The sequence below is a fragment of the Lepidochelys olivacea genome (genome assembly GCF_965140295.1).
Source record: "Lepidochelys olivacea isolate rLepOli2 genome assembly, chromosome: 1".
Classification (NCBI taxonomy): Eukaryota; Metazoa; Chordata; order Testudines; family Cheloniidae; genus Lepidochelys; species Lepidochelys olivacea.
The window spans coordinates 36,980,850-36,999,030 of NC_140411.1; the positions used below are offsets into that span (position 1 = coordinate 36,980,850).

General features: G+C 41.9%; 1 protein-coding gene across 6 annotated transcripts in view; it reads left to right on the forward strand.

Moving 5' to 3' along the window:
- Window positions 1-2,809, forward strand: part of GRIA4 (glutamate ionotropic receptor AMPA type subunit 4) — a 285,724-nt gene extending 282,915 nt beyond the window's left edge. For 3 of the 6 annotated variants that reach the window (XM_084632423.1, XM_084632428.1, XM_084632424.1), the window contains one exon: window positions 1,708-2,809. In XM_084632423.1, coding sequence (XP_084488549.1) covers window positions 1,708-1,872 — 165 coding nt within the window. In that variant the 3' untranslated portion in view covers window positions 1,873-2,809. The remainder of the gene's footprint in view (window positions 1-1,707) is intronic. The other 3 variants (XM_084632427.1, XM_084632426.1, XM_084632425.1) reach the window with 2 other exon arrangements.
- Window positions 2,810-18,181: the final 15,372 nt, after the last annotated feature.

Genomic DNA, 18,181 nt, shown 5'->3' on the forward strand with positions numbered 1-18,181 from the left:
GTGACTGCCCAGGGGTGCCGTGCAGCAGCACAGAGGGGTGCGCTGCCAGCGTAGTGTCAGAAACTGCTCCCGGCTGGCAGGGGAGCACTGGCGGGGGAGCGCCCAGATTGCTCCCTGCTTCCTCCGAGCGGAGAAACGCGGCGGGCGGGGGGAAGCAGTGACACCCAGATACTGCTCCCAACCCAACATTCCTCCACACCCCCATAGTGGGCAGTGAGGGGAGGAGTGAGGTGCAACACCAAGCACTCTGTGCAGCCATGTAACTTTCCCTACCTGGGCTGGGCTGTGAGGCGAGTTTCAGGAGCTGCTGCCTGCCCCTTACACAGCCCAGGTCGGGAAAGTGACTTGGATGCAGGGAGCCTTAATGCCAGTCCTTGCTCCCCCCTTGTACCCTCTTAGGGCTGCGTGGAGAAACAACGGTTCAAGGGGAGGGGCGAGCAGCAATGCCAGCTGCTCTGTGCATCCAGGTCAGTTTCCCTTTATGTGAGCACAGGAGGGGGGTACAGGGATTAGGAGTGAAGGGGTCACAGTGCAGGGCTTGGGGCGAATGGGGGGTGGGGAGCCCATGGGGGCCAGGAGTAATGGGGGGACAAAATACAAGTTCACCTAGGGTGCCATTTTCCCTAAGACCAGCCCTGCTCCTGCCTTCGTTCTGCTCTCTGGGTTGACTACATCTGCCGTTATGCACCAAGGTCATGGGAATCTCATGGTGCACCAGGCTGGTTCAACTCAAGGGGAGACCATTGTATATCATGGGAAGTGTAATTCAGCCAGGGCTCCTAACCAATAGAAGAGAACAGGGGCATGAGGCATCCACCTACAATTCCTATGAGGCACCCAGGCAGCTCAGCTGGGAACAAATTAATGTCATACTGACCTGATTAATTTCAACAAACCAAAATGTTTCAGTTTGGGTCAACCTGATCCCACACACAATATTTTGTTCTGACTTTTCCGGAGGACATTTTTAAAAAATGTTGGCAAAATTGAAATTTTCCAGTAGAAAATGTTGCTTTTCTGGAAATAGCAATTTCAGTCAAACAAAGTCAATGGAAAATTCCTGATCAACTCTGCTTATAGCCAAGTGTTTAGCAAATGAGATTTATGGAGAGCTCTCTGTGATTTGAAAATAGTAAATATTTTTTTTTTACAAATAGAAGCCACACATTTCTTTAGGTTTGAACATGGATTAAATTTTCAAAATGAGAGTTTCCAGGTTTATAAAGTAATTTATAAGCAATTTTTATTTATAATTTTTAGTTGTTTATTGCTAATCAGAGTGTAGGGCCTAATCCTGCAAACACATATGCACATAAATAATTTTAGTCATGTGAAAAAGTGCCTGCCAGGCCCCGGCTATAAAGAGTATTATTTCTCGGATTGCTGCAGAATATCAGTGTAGTGTGAAGCACTTTAGATTAAGGTAGCCCTTATACTAATCAGTTGAGCAAACTGGGATTTTATACTTTGTCCATAGAATTTGCCTTTCACAAAATTTTAACAGCAGAATCTCTCGTCTGATTTTTATTTTTATTTTCTTTCCCCAGTGTAGTTAAATGCACTTTATATATATAAATATATATAGAAAACATGAAAAAAAATGCAGATGTCTAAAACTTGATATTTTGGTGTTTGTTGTGTTCCAGCTTATTGAGGAACAGAAATATTGTAACACTTTCTTCTCTTTTCCTTTTTCCTGCATCCTAGCTGACCTTTTCTGAAGCCATAAGAAACAAAGCCAGATTATCCATCACAGGGAGTGTAGGAGAAAACGGTCGTGTATTAACTCCCGACTGCCCGAAGGCCGTGCACACTGGAACTGCAATTCGACAAAGTTCAGGATTGGCTGTAATTGCATCGGATCTACCATAAAAACCAAAAAAAAAATTGAGTGCCTTATTTAAACTGTGTTGGTGACTGATGGGAACACAGCACAGACTGTAACGACATGGGAGTGTCATTGATGAACTAATAATTGGGCTGAGAATTGGAAAGTACGTCCAAATGCGCCAGATATCATCAGCAACAAAGTGTGCATGAGCTCAGCTCGGAAACCCAAACTCAGATTTTATATCAGGAAAATTCATAATTTAGTTTTGTTGGGGGGAGGTGGGCTGGGCTGGGTATATTAACAGCAACAAATTTCACTTGAGTGGACTTAAAACTAATGAGACTTGCCAATTAGCGCATCAAACTGTGAAGAACATGCTCAGAAAGGACAACATTTTGGTCTTTATCTTGACAAAGTGGGGAAAATAGCTATAGAAGTCAATGAACATGCTAACCTGTGTCTCCAAAACATCAATATATACAATGGAAGAATATCCAGCTGTGGAAACGAATCACTAAACTGTGATAAGAAAATAATAAATATGTAAATCCTGTGAAAAAATAAAGAAATTATTTACATTTTCTTTGAAAAAAGAGGAATATTGAAACATGCTTGCTTTTTAACTGATGTAAATTCGGTAGAGGACAACACAATTCTTTTTTCTAACCATCTTAGGGAACAATTCATTGCAATAATTGATATAAAATGCCATCACTGTAACAAAATTCAGAGACTTTTTTTTATAAAAGTTGTTGGTCGTCCTCTTGTACGCTGTTACCTTCATTCTGTTACATCATTCCGTGTTCCACAGATTTGCATCTGTCTAACTACAAGAAAAACAAAAAAATTGTTTAGAGTACATCATCAGTCTGCAGTGTAGAATCAAAAGAGACTACGGGTCACTCATGTTACAAATATTATTTATAATCTTGTTCTGTGTAAAAAACTGTGGTTTTTGTACCCACCAAAAAGAATAAAACAACAAACGTTCTTATAATATTGACAGAGCTTGAGTTGTTTTCTGATCATTAGGGATGCCATCTGAAACAGCATAAAGAATGACTACATTGTGGTTGATTTCTGCTGTGAAACTCAGGATCATATGAGATACATATGGTTCTTATTACTTGCATATTTGTGAAGGGCTTTGAGATCCTTGGATGGAAGGCACAATAAAAGTGCCAAAATATTATTAATTATTATTGTTATTAATTATTATTATTACTGCTCATTAGAGCTTTCATTTCTGCTGTGCTAGTGGAGTGTTTCAGTGCCAGGATTGTTGTCTGGTTAATAAATACATATGAGATGCTGGGGGTAAAAAAGATGGTGGGAGCAATCTGCTACAGTAGTTGGTCAAAACTGTTAGAATTGAAACTCTGGCTCCTGCCCTGTAGATTGGAACCCTAAACAATTTTTATTGAAAATCCTAAATTGGATGTTCTTCAAACAATAGAAGATAAAATTACCCTCTCTGTCAATAAAACTCCATTGAAAGCCCAGCAGGCACCAATGCAATGAAAGCAAACTACTGGCCTGCCCATGAGACCAGATTCTTCTTTCCTAGTAGTGAAAGGAGCTGATCCAATGCTGATTAAATCCAGTGGCAGGGATCCCAATGACTGCACTGGGCATTGGATCAGTCCCTAAATCAAAAGCAATTTCACTCAGATCAGTGAAACAACAGTACACCAGAGTACAATCTGTGCAAGTTACACTGTCATCGGGTCCCCAAAGGCATAGCTGCTAATGTCTGGTTTTGGTTTTTTTACTGACACCTAGTGTCTGACATACAGTTATCCAACCAATGGTGGATTTAGAGTTAGTCAGGCCCTGTGCACAGCTTCATTTTCATCCCCCGCCTCCTGTCGGGACCCAGCCAAGAAAAAGAACATATTTTCTCCCCCCCCACCCCCTCCCCATTTTTCATTCTTTTTTTCTTCATCCGCCTCCTATAAGTAATGGGAAGTAAATGAAAATAAAGTGAGGTACCTTGATTGGGGCAGGTGGTTGCAGTCAGGAGGGGGTGTTGGGTGCAGGCTCTGGGTTGGGGCAGGGGGTTGGGGTGCAGGAGGTGGGCAGGGGAGCTGTGCTTATCTTGGGTGGTGCGGCTCCCAAAGCACCCAGCACACACACACACCCCCTCCAGCAGGGGTTCGCCACGCTCCGCTGTGCCCCCGCAGATCACATTGGCTGCAGTTCCAAACCAATGGGAGCTGCGGAGTCGGCGCTCGGGGCAGGGGCAGTGCACGGCAACACACACACACACACCACACACACATTCCCACCCTAGGGGCCGCAGGGACATGCTGGCCACTTCCGGGAGTAGCATGTGGCCATGGGCCACGGCATGCAGTCAGCCTGCCTGCCTGAGCTCTGCTGCGCTGCCGGCTGGGACTCGGGGGCAGGTTGTCAGATATTTGTCCTGCATTTTGGGGGGCCCCCATGTCATTGGGGGCCCCATGCCACCGCACAGTTTGTTTCATGGTAAATCCGCTCCTGTATCCAAGAATTTAGGTACAAAATATTAGTGCACACTTTTGAAGCTTTTGGCTCCACTTCTCAGTTTGTCCACCTTTAAGATGGAGATAATACCTCCCAAGGGTCTAAGATTAAACTCAATAAGTTTATGGAGGAGATGGTATGATGGGATAACATGATTTTGGTAATTAATTGATCTTTAACTATTCATTGTAAATAGGCGCAATGGCCTGTGATGGGATGTTAGATGGGGTGGGATCTGAGTTACTACAGAAAATTCTTTCCTGGGTATCTGGCTGGTGAATCTTGCCCATATGCTCAGGGTTTAGCTGATCGCCATATTTGGGGTCAGGAAGGAATTTTCCTCCAGGGCAGATTGGAAGATGCCCTGGAGGTTTTTCGCCTTTCTCTTTAGCGTGGGGCCTGGGTCACTTGATGGAGGATTCTCTGCTCCTTGAAGTCTTTAAACCACGATTTGAGGACTTCAATAGCTTAGACATAGGTGAGAGGTTTTTCGCAGGAGTGGGTGGGTGAGATTCTGTGGCCTGCATTGTGCAGGAGGTCGGACTAGGTGATCATAATGGTCCCTTCTGACCTTAGCATCTATGAATCTAAGTAATGAGTTTAAAGCTGTTGAGAGCCTGGGGAAAAGGCACCATAAAAATGTCAAATATTGTTGTGTTTGTACTTACTATTTTATTTTATGTGGAGCTGAACTGAGAAAACAAGAACTTTCAGTATTTTAAAAGAGCCTTCCTTGCCCTTTGAGCAGACAGGAGATGATGGGACCAAAGAGTGTTGTTCTGAGAGACTGAATGTGAAAGATGCTGTTTATTTCATTCACAAGATCACATGTTTGTTTACATATTTGCTCTAACCATGCCTGGTCCAGAATTGAATATCACTTCATATACTGTCCTCTAGTTTTCCCCCTCACTGTTATTCCGGAGTCACTCAATAAAGTCTAAGCCCTTGCAACTATGTTGTCCCACTCCTTATTCCAGTGAGGTGTAGTACCCAGACTTCAGAATAGGGTTAAGACCATTTGTAAGATGCAATTAAGGCCAAAATGGCATATTTGTACAAAAATTACATATCATAAAATTACACATCATCAGCGATCTACAACCTATCCTGAAGGACGATCCCTCACTCTGACAGACCTTGGGAGACAGGCTAGTCATCGCTTACAGACAACCCCCCCAAACCTGAAGCAAATACTCACCAGCAACTACACACCACACAACAAAAACACCAACCAAACCCCGGTGCCAACTCTGTCCAAGTATCTATTCAAGGGACACCATCATAGGACCTAACCACGTCAGCCACACCATCAGGGGCTTGTTCACCTGCACAGCTACCAATGTGATATATGCCATCATGTGCCAGCAATGCCCCTCTGACATGTACATTGGCCAAACTGGACAGTCTCTACGCAAAAGAATAAATGGACACAAATCTGACTTCAGGAATCATAACATTCAAAACAACCAGTAGGAGAACACTTCAATCTCTCTGGTCACTCAATAACAGACCTAAAAGTGGCAATTCTTCAACAAAAAAACTTCAAAAACAGAGTCCAACGTGAAGCTGCAGAACTAGAATTAATTTGCAAACTGGATACCATCAGATTAGGCCTGAATAAAGACCGGGAATGGTTGGGTCATTACAAAACCTAAACCTAATTTCCCCAATACGAATTTCTCCCTACTGTTACTCACACCATCTTGTCAACTATCCGTAATGGGCCACTCTCATTACCACTTCAAAAGTTGTTTTTTCCTGGCTTGGTATCTTGATATCTGTTAATTAATTTAAGCTCATTAGACTGACCTAACACTTGGTAACGCATCTTCCATGTATTTATACCTGCTCCTGTATTTTCTACTCCATGCATCTGATGAAGTGGGTTCTAGTCCATGAAAGCTTATGCCCAAATAAATGTGTTAGTCTCTAAGGTGCCACAAGGACTCCTCGTTATATCTGAAAGGGAAGCCTAGAACTGCAATAACAATTATTTTAAATGACAGTTATATTTAAAAGGCACAATATCTAGTCAATACCCTAGAATGTAAAAAAAGCTAATTCAGTTGCTAATAAATTTATATTTGAAATTGTATCCAAAATGGATAAACTCAGAAATGTTCATTTTTTTGCAATATCATCATTTGAGTGTTTTTCCAACCCTAAAGAAGACCAGAAAGCTAAAGACACTCAGCCAGACAGTCAGCAGATCCAAGATTACACTCAGCACATCTGAGGAGAGTCAGGAGGAAAGGTGGCTCAATGCCACTAACTGATCTCCCTGTCCTTGGCTGGCTGGGGCTGTTTCTACCTCTGGCTGCCCTTTGAATTGTGCTTAGCTGAGTCTGAGGAGCTGGGCCGTTAATTTTTTTTTTTAATTTGCTTTTACTAGAGCGTGGTTGCAGTCTGAAAAGTGAAATTGTAAAAATGGCATTGAGCGTTTGTGATTTCTGCCTCTCAATGATTTCAATATAAATGTGTTCCGTGTGCAACCATTGCTGAGCACAGCTTCCCAGGGTTTGTGTATACGATTTCATGTTTTCATAGAATTTAATGCCAAAAGGATCCACTAGATCATCTAGTCTGACCTCCTGTATAACACAGGCCATAAAATTTCACCTTGCTACTCTGTATTGAGCCTAATACCTTATAGTTGACTAAAGCATAGCTTCCAGAAAGGCACGCAGTCTTGGTTTGAAGACTTCAAGACATGGAGAAACCACCACTTCTCTTGGTAGTTTGTTCCACTGGCTAATCACCCTCACTGTTAGAAATATAGGCCTTATTTCTAATTTGAATTTGTCTGTCTTTAACTTGCAGCCATTGATTCTTGTTATGCCTTTCTCTACTCTTGAGGAGTCATGGTAATTAACACAAGACAAGCCATGTTTAGCATTATGTCAACTGGCCAACTAATAAGAGTATTTAAGGTAAAATGGCTCCCATCTCCACACACACCTTATTATCACGCACCTTCCTGTTTATTCTTATTCCTGCTATACCTCACTCTGTCCCCTTGGCGTAGTGCATTCATTTTACACACCCAGTGAATGTCATATCAGATCAAATCACAGTAGGTGTAGTTAAAAAGATTTTGTTTACCTTTTTACTGGTAGGTTAGTTACTACTGGTTCTAATATTTCCCAGTTAGTAAGTATAGGGAATATCTGCTCAAACCAGAAATATCTTACCAACTAGTAAAAAGGCAAAAGAAAATATTTTCACTTCATCTACTGTACACTACTTTACCACATTTACCCACTTTCCAAGCCTCTTCTACCTGACATGTACCTCCATTTAAAATACTGTTCAATTTGGCCCCCCCAGTCTGCAGTCCCATACTGGCCAATATTGTTCAACACTAAGATTAGCGTTCTGCCCTTATATATGAACACAAAATTCCCATTTGCTTCAGTTGAGCTGCATGAATGAGGAGTAGGATTTGGCCCTAAGTACTGAACACAGTCTTACATAAAGGGGCCCAAAATGTTCCCACTATTAGGCTACATCTCCACTTGGCGCTGGGGGAGGTGATTCCCAGCTCAAGTAGGCATACTCACACTCGCTCTGATCAAGCAAGTGTGCTAAAACTAGTAGGGTACCTGTGGTAACGTGGGCAATGGCAAGTGGCGGCATGGGCTAGCTGCCCTGCGTATGAACCCGCCTGGACCGTGCGGCCACATACTCAGGGCGGCTAGCCCACTCTGCTGCTCACCGCTGCCCAGGGTACTGTAGCTACACTATTATTTTTAGTGTGCTAGTTCGATCAAAGCTAGCATGAGTATGTCTGCTCAAGCTGCAAATCACACACCCAGCTCCAGCTATAGCTATAGCCTAAGGATATGTCTATGCTACAGCCAGGGAGTGTAGACATACCCGAGCTAGCTTTATCTCACTAGCTTGGGCCCTGGAGCAGTAAAGCCAAGGCAGGGCTCCCTTTAGCACCGGCTATTCCCACAAATAATTACACAGGGTTTCGGGTTGCACAGCCTGCTCTGAAGCTCATGCTGCTGTGGATTCACTGCTCCAGTACTCAAACTGACTAGACTAAGGTTAGCTTGGATACAATTACTCTCTGTGATTGCAGAATAGACATACTGGATTCAGTGATCCTGAGGGCTGCTCGGTATTATCCAATGGCTATGTCAGGGCAGTAACATTCAGTGGCGCTCATTCAAAGGCTACTCAAGCCAATGGCACAGGCTTAGTTCATTCCATGGTAGTGTTGATTGGCAAGAAATGCAGCATTCTCCCCATTCCCCCACACTACGTTGTACTGTTGGGAAGGAAAAAATTTTCAAAGACTCTGCGTAAGGTTAACTGCAGAGGAAGCATTCACCTTGCCAAAGGCCTTTCAGAAAATATTAGTAGCTGGACAATAAAAAGAAAACTAGGAAAAAAGGGCGGGCGCTTCATGTGTGGATACCTAAACCATATAGACAGGAGAGAATTTATCAGCATCGGATGCATCATCAAAACAATCTCAGCCCATCAACCGGTCTCTCTCACATTACGTTAGCTCGTTAATATGGCTAAGGATAGGTTTGAAGGAAAAAACATTACCCCATTGGGAAGGCTTCTCTGTCCACTTTTAGATATCTGCCCAGAATAATAAATAATGAAAAAGAGTAGACTATTAAGTAATGCTCATGAGAGAGCAGAAGATATGAATTCTGACATGCTATAAAATATATTAACTCCTTTTTCTTGGCTCAGCTATACCTGCTGTCATGTGGGTTGATCTCTCTTTAGTATCAAATGGTGTCTTGTAAAGTTGGTTGTTTCCAGTAGTACCAGTCACAGATTGCAAAGTTGGTAAATGCTGTCTGTCTCTTTAATGCCATAAGTCCACCACTCCTTGTTTCCAAACAATATTACATGTAAAAAGGCTCAGAAGTAGCCTGAGATTATTCATAGTGTCTCCCAGTTAATCTGGGAAATGTTAGGTGTGGTTAGATGTTCAGCTACGTGTGTGTGTTCTCCCTGTGTGCTGTCCCAGCTCTGCTCAGACAGTTGGCACAGCAGACCTCGCGCGAACCACCCAATGACCACAAGATCCGTTAAGGTATGAAGGCACCCAGCCAGGTTTATTGTCGACAAAGCATGGTACTAGTATCCCACAGACTCTACCGGACCACTAGTACATGTATGCCCATAACAATGGACCAGCTCAGTGAATGGCGAGACTTTCTGTTCCTCCCTAGGCTAGACAAAGACACTCCCTCTAAGATACATCTTTATGTCCCAGTACATACAATTACTTACTGCCCCTCTGGCATAGTTAGTTACTGCCCCCTGATGTGGCTAGTAATCACCCATCACCTTGTACATGTTGGTTTGATCAAAACATCTTTATTATGTACTGTCATTCTGACTTTATCTTTTAGAAGGGTCAGTGTGTTCCTGTTATCCTTGGGGAATGTTTTTGTATCATCTTTAATATCAGGGTATTCTGTTACCACTTGATATTGGGATGTGTTTGCGTGAGTACTATGTGCCTAGCACTTCTTAGGAATGTGTATTTCTACCATATCAGCCCTGTTCTTGCCTGATTCTGTGAGCAGAACCTGCCTCTAGCTCACAGCCTGATTTTGCTTTATATCAGCAAAGTTTTGACCGCTACTTTAGCCCAGGCCTCAGGCCTCATACCAGGCCTCTGATACAAGGGCTTATGTCTCAGACTGTCTTCCTACTACAATAGGGAAAAAAAACCTTTCCAGAGGGTAGGTTTTACTGGAGCTTCCATTTGAGCAAATATGAGAAAACAGGAGGAATACTGCTGTCCTTGGGTACTCAATTTGATATAAGCAATGTAGGTACAACAGGAACAAATCTGTATGTTTGAAATACCAGAACTACAAGACCCTGAGAGGTTTAAAATACAACTTTTTAAAACTACCTGTAAAAAAAATCTTTGAGGATCAATAGCTGGGCTGATTGGCAATTTACCCATAATAAAAACGTCTGAAATGGCACAACTGAAAAAAACCCAAACACCTAGTAGTCTGGGTGCAAAGAAATCCAGGATAAAGCTTTAGGTGAAATGGAAATATTTCATCCAAAAAAGCAAAACTCTGGACATTGCTCATTTTAATACCAAACTAAAGAGATAAACAGAGAACTTTATATCTTGATTCTGAATAAGCGCTGCAAGGATCTACAACTAGAAGAGTAGAAGTTGTCACTATATATATATATACATACATACATACTTAAATAGGACAAGTCACCTTATGCATAGTTACAGCTACTACACCAAAGGTCAACTGACGAATCATGGGGCAAGAGTAATCAAACTGGTTGGGTCAGCAAGGGAAAGGGATCAAGCAACAAAGTCATCACTAGACACTTCAAGATCTCAAAACAATCCAGAGAGAAGGCCAGATAGAAGCTACATGTCACACGTAAAATGGTGGGCTGAGAAGTATAAGTGATGAGGCACTGTAACCTGTTCCAATCTAGCGTGTAGTGGGTATATAAAGTTACACCCATATGGCTTTCTCTGAGTTCCGGTAGAACTGAGTTCTCGGAAGGAGTTACACCGGCTGACAACAGCACGGAATTTGTTCCCAAAATAATGTGTTGTGGATGATGTGGTGTGAATTACATTATAGAATGAGCTTCTTTTATCTTTCACCCTCCTATTAGTTGCTTTTCCTGCTGTGCACACGTCCCTCCCATCATCTTGGGGTAGGTCATACTCAGATTGCACACCCACTGTATGCTAAATCAGTACACGTGAAATGAACTTGCTAGGTTTTTTTGAACAACTTACACCTGATGTGTGACTTACACCACCATTTGTCATTGCTGAATTTCACTCAGAGACTGCTATGGGAGTTGTACCAGCTTACTCAAAACTGAATTTGCCTGAATGCAGCTCAGAGCAGAGGCCAGGGAGGAATTTCCCCCGAGGTATAGTTTATACATCTGGTTACAATCATTGTATATGTGTGCAGTGGGGAAGGTGGGGGATGTTCAACTCCCTCTAATTATCTAGCATAGGCTTCTGCAGAGACAGCATGTCAGATCTGAAGAACAAATGTTCTCTGATCTAGGTTGGAAAATCCAACGTTGGTATACAATCCCAGGATGCAGGCAGACATGTCAGAGAGCGACTGATGCAAAGCATTATAACAGTGGTTTGTAACCTTTTTTCATTTGCAGACCCCTTTGGAAATTCAACCTATGGTCCCAGGTCCCCTATCATAGAAGTCTTAGACTGAAAACTCATTGAACAGAATTCAACTACAAATGTTGCATGTGCTTGGCACAGCATTTAACACAGCATGAGAAAAGGTGCTAAACTGTGGGCTTTTATGGAAATGACAACAGGTTTTGACATTTCAGGTAGGTGGGGGCATTCACATACTTTTGATTGATCAGAAAAACAAAATGCCTATTCTGGGATCTGAAGCTCTATTTTCATAGTCACCTTTCGCAGACCCCTTAGACATAGTCTGCAGACCCCAAAGGGTCCGCAAACCATAGGTTAAACACCACTACATTATGAGAATCCGTCAAAGCAGACCAGACAGCTGTGGCAGAAGGGAACTTCTACTGATCTCTAATGGCAGACCCTAGCTAGACAGCCAATTCCAAATGAAGAAAGAGAGATAACTCCCCAGCACAATAGCTGCAAGGATGGAGGGAGAAACAGATTAGCTGACTTTATTTTAAAACAACCAAACACAAATTTAAAGTTTTAAATTGAATGGGGTTATGTTGCAAATATTTTATGGGTGAAGAGTCAACAGAGTCATAATTAGAAATTTAGGATCCCATTCTGTTCTCAGTTACATCAGTGTAAAGAACCCTGAACATCGCCCCTGATTGCACAGGGATTGTACAGACTGTAAGGCAGGGAGAACTCAGAATAGTGGTAATGGTTAGTAGTCCACCTCACAAACCCATCGCTGAAAATGACACTAACTGGTACCCTTGTTCCAGCAGAGTATTGGTGCCAAAGATTTGAATAAGCATGGAAATTGCACCACCTTTGGAGAGCAATGGCTCATTTTCCTAATCACTTGCACAGCGGTAAATCTGGAGAAATGCCACCAGTTTCATCAGAGTTACTCTGGATTTACACTGGGGTAACTGAGCTCAGAATCTGGCCCAGTCTCTCTGTATGAAGGCTGGGGCACAGTGTTGCAGGTAAGTGTGCATTTGCCGTCAGCTGCTCTGAGCCTGTTCTCTGGATAAAGAGAGGACTTCAGGCTACAGGGCTATCAATCCATCATCCTTCATTAGCACCAGATATTAAAAAGGTATAAAGATCTTACCATGAATGTCTTTTTCAAAGTGAATTATCTCTGCCAAGGTTAAAGAGCTTTGACAAGCTTAAACTGTTGAAGTGGAGCTTAAAGTGCTTTACAGATGAATAGCTATTTTCTAAATGGCTGTGAAAGGCTTTATATGACTTTGTCAATTATTGTGCATTTTATCTGTTCTTCTAAGAATCCAAACACAAAGGCCATGATTCTCCACTGCCTCACCCCTTGAGGTAGTCATCTACGCTCATGCAAAGTGGATGTAAAATGCTGCCACGAGCGTGGGGGGGAGGAGATTTTGATTGGGTAGTATGTTTACACCCATTTTCCCCTAATCATGCACAGGTTTATATGAATACAGAAGGTGCAAGTGTCGTAAATATAAAGGGAAGGGTAAACATCTTTAAAATCCCTCCTGGCCAGAGGAAAAACCCTTTCACCTGTAAAGGGTTAAGAAGCTAGGATAACCTTGCTGGCACCTGACCACAATGACCAATGAGGAGACAAGATACTTTCAAAGCTGGAGGGGGGGAAAAAAACAAAGGGTCTGGGTCTGTCTGGGTGATGCTTTTGCCGGGGTCAGAACAGGAATGGAGTCTTAGAACTTAGTAAGTAATCTAGTTAGATATGCGTTAGATTATGATTTCTTTAAATGGCTGAGGAATTAAGCTGTGCTGAAAGGAATGGATATTCCTGTCTTTGTGTCTTTTTTTAATTTAAGGTTTTGCCTAGAGGGATTCTCTATGTTTTGAATCTAATTACCCTGTAGGGTATTTACCATCCTGATTTTACAGAGGTGATTCTTTTTGCTTCTATTAAAATTCTTCTTTTCAGAAACTGAATGCTTTTTCATTGTTCTTAAGATCCAAGGGTTTGGGTCTGTGATCACCTATGCAAACTGGTGAGGATTTTTACCAAACCTTCCCCAGGAAGTGGGGTGCAAGGGTTGGGAGGATTTTTGGGAGAAAGACGTTTCCAAACAACTCTTTCCCAGAAACCCGGTTAGACATTTGGTGGTGGCAGCAAAAGTCCAAGGGCAAAGGGTAAAATAGTTTGTACCTTGGGGAAGTTTTAACCTAAGCTGGTAAAAGTAAGCTTAGGAGGTTTTCATGCAGGTCCCCACATCTGTACCCTAGAGTTCAGAGTGGGGAAGGAACCTTGACAGCAAGGGTGTGAAGAATCAAGCTCAGTATCTCAATTTAAATGTCCTTAGCACATATAATGTAATACAGCTGTTGTTTCTCCTTCATGACAGTATGTAGCAGGTAACTTCCATTTTCTGATGACAATGTAGTAGCAGACTGCTAGCAGGAATGTCATTTAGCCATGCCTCCTCATTGTAAGAGAATCCATGTCTTTTTGTTCTGTGTTTATACAGTTATCACAAAATGGTATCAAGTCAATGACTAGGACTCCTAGATGTAATATTAATAATAATATGCCTGTAAAGTTGTCAGTGACTTATGTTTCCCTAACATCTAATTCTATGATTTAAAAAAATAATTCTAAAATATGATTAACAAAGGGCAAAACCAAATTACATGTCTGAATGGGCAAAACTTTAGAAGGGTGCATTTGTTAAAGTTTCCTCCACAAAAATGAGGAAATAACTTACTTAAAATTTACTTGATAATTCAGTGGCCCTCTGAAGATTCTTATGACATTTGGAGAACAAATTTAAGCAACACATTGCAAATTAGAATGAGATTAGCCCTGATTCAAATACAAATCTGATAAATTGCTACTGAGACCTCCAAAATATTTTTTGGCCTTTCACAATAGTATCTGAGTACCTACACACACAAACACACATACTTTGAGTCTGATCCAGTACCACTGAAGTCTTGGGTGTGTCAGATTTATGAGGAACCAAATAACAAATATATCAAAAACACTTCAAAATAGACCAATTTACAGGGCACTAAGATGTGACAACATACTATGTATCTTAAATATACAGTTAATATATCTAAAGTATGCTTTGCCATTCCATGAATTTTAGAATATAAACAATGGACAGTTTCAAATATTTGAATTATACTTTATATCCTGTCACCTTTTTTGATAACTTAAAAGGGCAGTTTAGGATTGGTGTCTGTATGTCTTGTGAGCCCAAAGTAATGAAAAGTACTTCATGGGGCACTAAATTTTATATTTGTAGTGCAGAAAATTAATTAAAAAATTTATTTAAAAATAAATAATCTCCAGGTGAGGTTATAAAAAATTCTAACCATTTCTATAGAGCCATTTCTGAATATGGGGGGTGGGAGGGGGGAAGAAATGTCTTTTAGTTGTAACCCACCCAGGAGGAAGGTTCTTCTTCTATCCGCCAGGTTGAGCTGTACTGATAACTGTGTCAAGCTAAGTTAGGTTTGAGATTTTCCACATGTGCTATCAGTCTTTGAAGGCTTTGCAATTGCAAGTGTAATGTAATCTAGTCTGAAACTTTCCCAGAGATTTTGAACAGAAGGGAAGGCTTCTCTCTTTAAACATTTGTGAACAGAGCTTCTACCCTGTCCCTTGTTGTTGTACATGAAACAGAAGCAGGCTTAGGAAAAGAGGCTCTTTGGTGTGAAAGGTGCATTTATGATCATTGTTTTCATGCACCTCCAGATTTCCCAGTGCGCAAAAGAGCAAAAGCTGAATGAAGCTCACTTGTGCATTCTCATTATGTGCACTTGCATACTACACAATATGATTATAATAATTAGATGGAAAAGACTGATAGTTCCTAGCTGTTTTAAACAGCATTACATTAAAGGTCACCGGGGAACCTTTAATGTGCACTAGCAGGGTCTACACAGACCAATTCACAGGCAACACATTAGTGCACTTTAGAAATCAGACCCCCTGCCCCCCCCATAGCGCATATTATACCGCCTATTGAGCCTTAAGTCACTTGCCCTCTTTGAGACACTTGAATGTCTCTTTTCAACATACAGTACTCTTCATACTAATAACAATGTTTTCTGGTTTAGGGTCTTTGTCCCCCTCCAGCCTTTATTTTATAAATCCAGATGTAAAATTCTTTGGCATCTTTTTAGTTGCATCTTTCCTTTGGACTTGCTGAAAATAACTGGAATTGTCTTATTCATTAGTTGAGGTCTCAGCTCCCAACATGAAGCCTGTGGAGTTCAGAATTGGTCGTTCAGATTATGACACCAAGTGCCTGTCTCTCACTCCCATGCAGAGGAACCAATGTTTTTTTGCTGTATGTGGGTGGGTCAGGATCGTCAGGAACTGTGTGAGGACTATGCGTTCCCTGTGTAATGCAAACGTTTGCACCACAAAGGCTCCATGTATGAGGGTGGGGAAAGCATAGGGACTTAAAACACTCATAGTGCTGAAAGCCCCAGCCCCAACATTGATAACTGTTGCAGCCCTGCTTCCATTTCCCACATATGGAGGGAGAACTTTTACAAAACAAAACTAAGTAATAAGAACATAAGCCTGAGCTCTTTAAAAAGAAATTAAAATACATGCCAAGTGCAAGGTCATGCTCCTAAGGACTAACAACAAGAATTTTTTGCTATCAGCTGGGGATATATCAGTTGGAAGCGATAGCAGAGAAAGACTTGAGTGTATTGGTCAAGCACAGGAGGACTATGAACCACTAATGTGATGCAACCATGAAAAAGGCTAATGCAGTCCTAGGACGCAACAGGCAAGGTATTTCCAGTAGACACAGGAAAGTGTTAGTACAATTATACAGGGCACTGGTGAGACCTCATCTGGAATACTGTGTGCAGTTCTGGTCTCCCATGTTTAAGAAAGATTAATTCAAACTGGAACAGGTGCAGAAAAGGGCTGCTCGGATGATCAGAGTAATGGAAAACCTACCTTATATTTCTCTCTCATTATTTCTTTATTTTTCACTGCATTGAACTCTTTATTTCAAAAGCATCTGGCACTGTGGTGTGGATGAGAAGGGAATGAAATAAACTAGTTTCACTAAGATAATTACAGAGTCCATACACTCCATAATCTTTGGGGCCCAGCAATGCCTGTGAATACAGAAGAGTTTTCTGCTCTCTTTGCCCTAACTGGAAGGATCAGACTCAGAGGAGTTAGGGTAACCCCTCCTGGCTTATAGAAACACCTTCACAAATACATTTGGATGGGTTTTCTCAACTCCCAAGTGTAACTGACTCATTTGTACTGGGATCATGCCCCAATGCAGTGGTTTGGCTTTGTCCAAGGTTTTAACCCAGGCAGGGAGCATGATTTAAAGTCCCATCTACAGTAGAAATGGGAATAGCACTATAATCTTGAAAGATCTTTACTGCAGTAAAATATTTTTTCGGCTTTTATAAAGGGTCTACAGCTGTGGAACTAGTTCCCAGTTGACAACAAGCTGAGCCAGAGTTTTGTCAACTTCGAAACAGGGGACAAGACTTCTCTCCTGTTGCAGGTGTTTCCATCAGAGTCCTCTTAGAATCTGATCCTTCCAGCTTGGGGAAATAAACTCTACCCATGCGTGGGCATTCCTTTCAGATGATCACTTCTGTAAAGAGCACCCAGGTGTAACAGTGTTGGGAGCTTCATAAATAATGCAGGTAAAACACTGGAACTAATAAGAATTAGTACTGGTCAAACTTCAAAAATTCTAAAGTTCAAGTTAAGTTTTGTTATGCACCTAAAAGCCTGGATACTCCTCCCCACCATCTAACCCTCAAGAATCTGAAAAATCTATGCTTAAGATCTCATCATAAGAACAGCCACTCACCTGTATTTTGGTACTGCTGGTAATCATCCCAGCTAGATCCCACAAGTGGATGATAGTGCGGGCAGGGGGTCATTTTCAAAACCTTCAAAAGGCTTGGTTCTAGAAAGGGATGAGCTCTTTGGAGTAGTAAGGGAATTCTGGTTTTGTCTGGACTGATTCACTCCTCTCAGATACAGTATATCTCTTCTGTAGGATCTGGTACACAGAGGATGAAATCATGGTGAGTAGAAATCTTTTTGATAATGGAGTAAATTCATTGCTGCCAACTATCTATGCTGTTTCCTGGAGAAATGCTCCTTGCTTCTCTCCTACTCATTGCATTGCCAAACTTTCTGACACCTTGTTAAGGCTGCCCAACCCTCATCACAAAATCAACCCTTCCTATATCTAACACTGGCTTCTCAATGCCATCTACCCCCTTCCCTAGTCACAATACGCTTTCCAATTGCAAGCTTCTTTCCTTGGACACTCTTAGGGCTAATATTGCTAGGCACGTTTCTCAGGCTCTGAGCCTGTTTATCCTTCTTTACCCTTTTTCTGGTTCTAAGGATCTGTCTTTGTACTGGGAGAACCTAGGGTCACTCCCCATGGTGAGCAATTTAATTGGGCTGAGGATTGTCCTTTTCCTTTGCAGTCCCTAGTATTATTAGCATGATCACCTCTCCCCAAGAGTGCCCCAGGACCCCCAGACTAGCCCTGCTCTCTATTCCTGCAGATTCTCTGTTGTTCTTTCACCAAAACTTACCACATTTCTCTAAACCAGTGTGTGTGGGGGGGTGTTTTTAGAAAAAAGTGAAGCATGTGACATGGGCCTGTGATTACCCAGGAGAGGATGAGCAGCCC